The 3413-nt window shown below is 43.6% G+C and overlaps 1 protein-coding gene across 1 annotated transcript; it reads right to left on the bottom strand.

The window, feature by feature from the left end:
• Positions 1-1567: 1567 nt before the first annotated feature.
• On the bottom strand, positions 1568-2578 carry LOC100685891 (COX assembly mitochondrial protein 2 homolog). Its single transcript, XM_038553362.1, has one exon. It carries the CDS (start codon positions 2523-2525, stop codon positions 2286-2288), a length of 240 nt encoding a protein of 79 aa, XP_038409290.1. The 5' UTR covers positions 2526-2578; the 3' UTR covers positions 1568-2285.
• Positions 2579-3413: the final 835 nt, after the last annotated feature.

Genomic DNA, 3413 nt, shown 5'->3' with positions numbered 1-3413 from the left:
AATGGTGTTTGAGCTTGAGAGTGTTCCAAAAGCCACCATGAATAACTCCATTCATATGGAGAAGAGATTATTTCAAGTCTATCAATAGCAGAGAAAAGGGAGACAGCAAAAGAAAATGAAAAATTGAACAACATAAAGCAGATGGGACCAGAGAGGAAAACTGAATTAAAAAGAGAGTAGAGGGCAGCCCGGGTGGCTCAGTGGTTTAGCGCGGCCTTCAGCCCAGGGCATGATCCTGGAGACCCAGGATCAAATCCCATGTTGGGCTCCCTGCATGGAGCCTGCTTCCCTTTCTGCCTGTATCTCTGCCTCTCTCTGTGTGTGTCTCTCATGAATAAATAAATGAAAATACACTTAAAAAAAAAAAAAGAGAGTAGAGATAAGAATAAGAGAGTAGAGGTAAGAATAGGAAAAGAGTAAACCAGAACACAAGTACATATTTTTAATTTTTTGTTTCTACATTTTCTAAAATAATCCAAATCATGAGGTTGATGAGGGTGGAGGAAACCATTAAAAATAGAGTGAAAATTAGAATCGGGGGGATCCCTGGGTGGCTCAGTGGTTTAGCGCCTGCCTTTGGCCCAGGGCGCGATCCTGGAGCCCCGGGATCGAGTCCCACGTCGGGCTCCCGGCATGGAGCTTGCCTGTGTCTCTGCTCCCCCCATCTCTCTCTCTGTCTATCATGAATAAATAAAATCTTAAAAAAAAATTAGAATCGGGTTAGAAAGAAGGGAAATGAAGGGGGAATCCAGATTTTTCCAGCTGTTTTCATCTAAACTCTAAGCCAGTCTATTTCCCAGTCACATCTAGCATGTTTTGAAATAGTCAATGTTTGCTTCAGAGCCTCTAGTCCTGCAGTTCCCATGCTTTGTTGAGTTTGTGTGTGTCCCTGGAGAACTTTCAAATACCATAGTTTTTTGTTTTTTGTTTTACGATTAAAACCAATTATTTTATTGAAGGAGATAAGCAAATGCCCATCGTTGGCAAAGGGAAGAGACATGTTGGAAGTCAGGTGTGTTCGCAGATGAGAGAGAGTAACCAAGACTCCACCCAACAAATATTCAGAATCAGGGCTTCTGTATTTCTCCATGGCTTGACTTCTCATGGGTCACTTTCCAGTCAAAGGATTCTGGAGACCAAATCAGGTAAGATTCTTTCGGTTATCAACCAATAGTCTTTACATCTTCTCTCAGCCAAGGCATCCAGGGAAAGTATACAGGCAACCCTCAGAGATACTACAAGTTTGGTTCCAGACCATCACGGTAAAGCAAATATAACAAAGCGAGTCAAATGAATTTTTTGGCTTCCCAGCACGTATGAAAATTACATTTATACTATCCTGTAGTCTATTAAGTGTATAATAGCATTATGTCTAGAAAACAATGTACATGTCTTAATTAAAAAATACTTTATTGCTAATAAAGTACTGGAAGGTCTTGCTTCGATGTTGCTGCAGCTTCTACATTGGCACTTGCGGCTTCACCACGCGCTTTTAGGTTATAAAGACAGCTTCTTTTCTTTAAACCTCACAAATCAGTGTCTACAAGCTTCAAACTTTTCTTCTGCAGCTTCCTCACCTCTTGGCCATCACAGAATTGAAGAGAGCTAGGACTTTGCTCTAGAGTAGGCTTTGGCTTAAGGGAACGTTTGATCTGCTATCCAGACCACTGAAACAAGGCTGTTTTGCTTCCTTACCATCTGTGTGTTCACTGGAGTAGCACTTTTACTTTCCTTCAAGAACTTTCCCTTTGTATTTGGCAACTTGGCTCCAGCCTATCTCGGCTTTCAACATGCCTTTCTTGCTGAGCTTATCACTTCTACCTTTTGACTTACAGTGAGAGATGAAGGACTCTTCCTTTCACTTGAATACTTAGAGGCCATCGTAGGATCACTAACTGGCCTAATTTCAATATGTTGAGTCTCAGGGGGTAGGGAGGCCCAAGGACAGGAAGAGACAAGGGAATGGCTGGTTGGTGAGCAGTCACAATACATAGAACACTGATTAAGTTCACTGTCTTATACGGGCACACTTTGTGGCACCCCAAAACAATCACAATAGTAACATCACAGGTCACCATAAGAAATATAATAATAATTACAAAGTTCAAAATATTGTAAGAATTACCAAAATGTGATACAAAGACACAAGGTGAGAAATGCTGTTGGAAAAATGGCGCCAATAGACTTGCTTGTGCCAGGTTGCCACAAACCTTCAATTTGAAAAAAATGCATTATCTGCGAAGTTCAATAAAACGAAGCACAATAAAACAAGGTAAGCCTGTAATTTATTTTTCAGATTCCTCTGCGGGATTAAAAAGTCTTTTTCTCATCACATTGCCATGCTCCCTGCTCTTGGTCCTCTTTTCCATGTACTCATTCTTCAAGCATTTTCTCATCTCCCAATCAAGATCATTGCAACGACCAAAAAATTTCAGAATGCTGTGATTTTTGTGACATTCCTTAAGCAAGTTAATCAAGACGTTGCATTCTTCAGTGTGCAAGTGTGGAGATAAGTCAGGATGCATCTTTAGGAGGTGACGGAGCACAGCAGGGCAACCCGCCTTGCGGCCACGGCCACACCGGGCCAGCTGAAGCCACCGTCACCAGAGAGGCCTCCCCCTCCACGGCTGACCCTGCGGGGCTCCAGCGGCCCCGGCCTCAAATACCATAGTTTTAATCAGCATCCTCGAAAGGATGAATCTTTCCCCAGAGTGTTCACTGGAGGCTCAGCTGACCTGCAGCAGAAGGAGAGAATTGTTTGAATGTGAAAGTCGGCTGCCCGACCTCACCTGGACCCCTGGGTCCCTATATCCTCCCGAGGTAAAGCAGTCCTTGGCAACACAGGTTCTTTCTTTCGCACCTGCATGACTCAAAGGCCTCCTATTTCTCAGTCGGGGGGACCTGCAGCTGCTCCACTTACTCAGCTGTCTCTGACTAACAGACATCATCATAAACATATCTGCTTGATTACAGCAAAAAATAATTTTATAGGGGCAACCGGGTGGCTCAGAGGTTGAGCGTCTGCCTTTGGCTTAGGTCGTGATCCCAGGATCCTGGGATCAAGTCCCACGTCAAGCTCCTTGCGTGGAGTCTGCATCTCCCTCTGCCTGTGTCTCCGCCTCTCTCCGTGTCTCTCATGAATAAATAAATAAAATATTTTTAAAAATCTTTACAAATTGACCAACATTCTCTTCTCTGTAAAGGTCTTACCGTACATGAGTACCCCTTGGCATGTTGAATACTCCATACTTCTTTTCAAGCCACTCTCCCCACATTTGCCATCACACTTCTCTCACTTTGGCACCTCAGGAAAATTCTAGGCTGCACAGGGGTCCTTGATGCAGTAGTTCACCACCATATTTCCCTCACCTTCGACACTTCTCCCATCCCCAAGACTCTCCCGCTTCCTTTCA

This window comes from Canis lupus, chromosome 12 (genome assembly GCF_011100685.1).
Source record: "Canis lupus familiaris isolate Mischka breed German Shepherd chromosome 12, alternate assembly UU_Cfam_GSD_1.0, whole genome shotgun sequence".
NCBI classification, from domain to species: domain Eukaryota; kingdom Metazoa; phylum Chordata; class Mammalia; order Carnivora; family Canidae; genus Canis; species Canis lupus.
The sequence above is the reverse complement of the archived record's forward strand: the minus strand, read 5'-3'. Positions and strand labels throughout refer to the sequence as shown.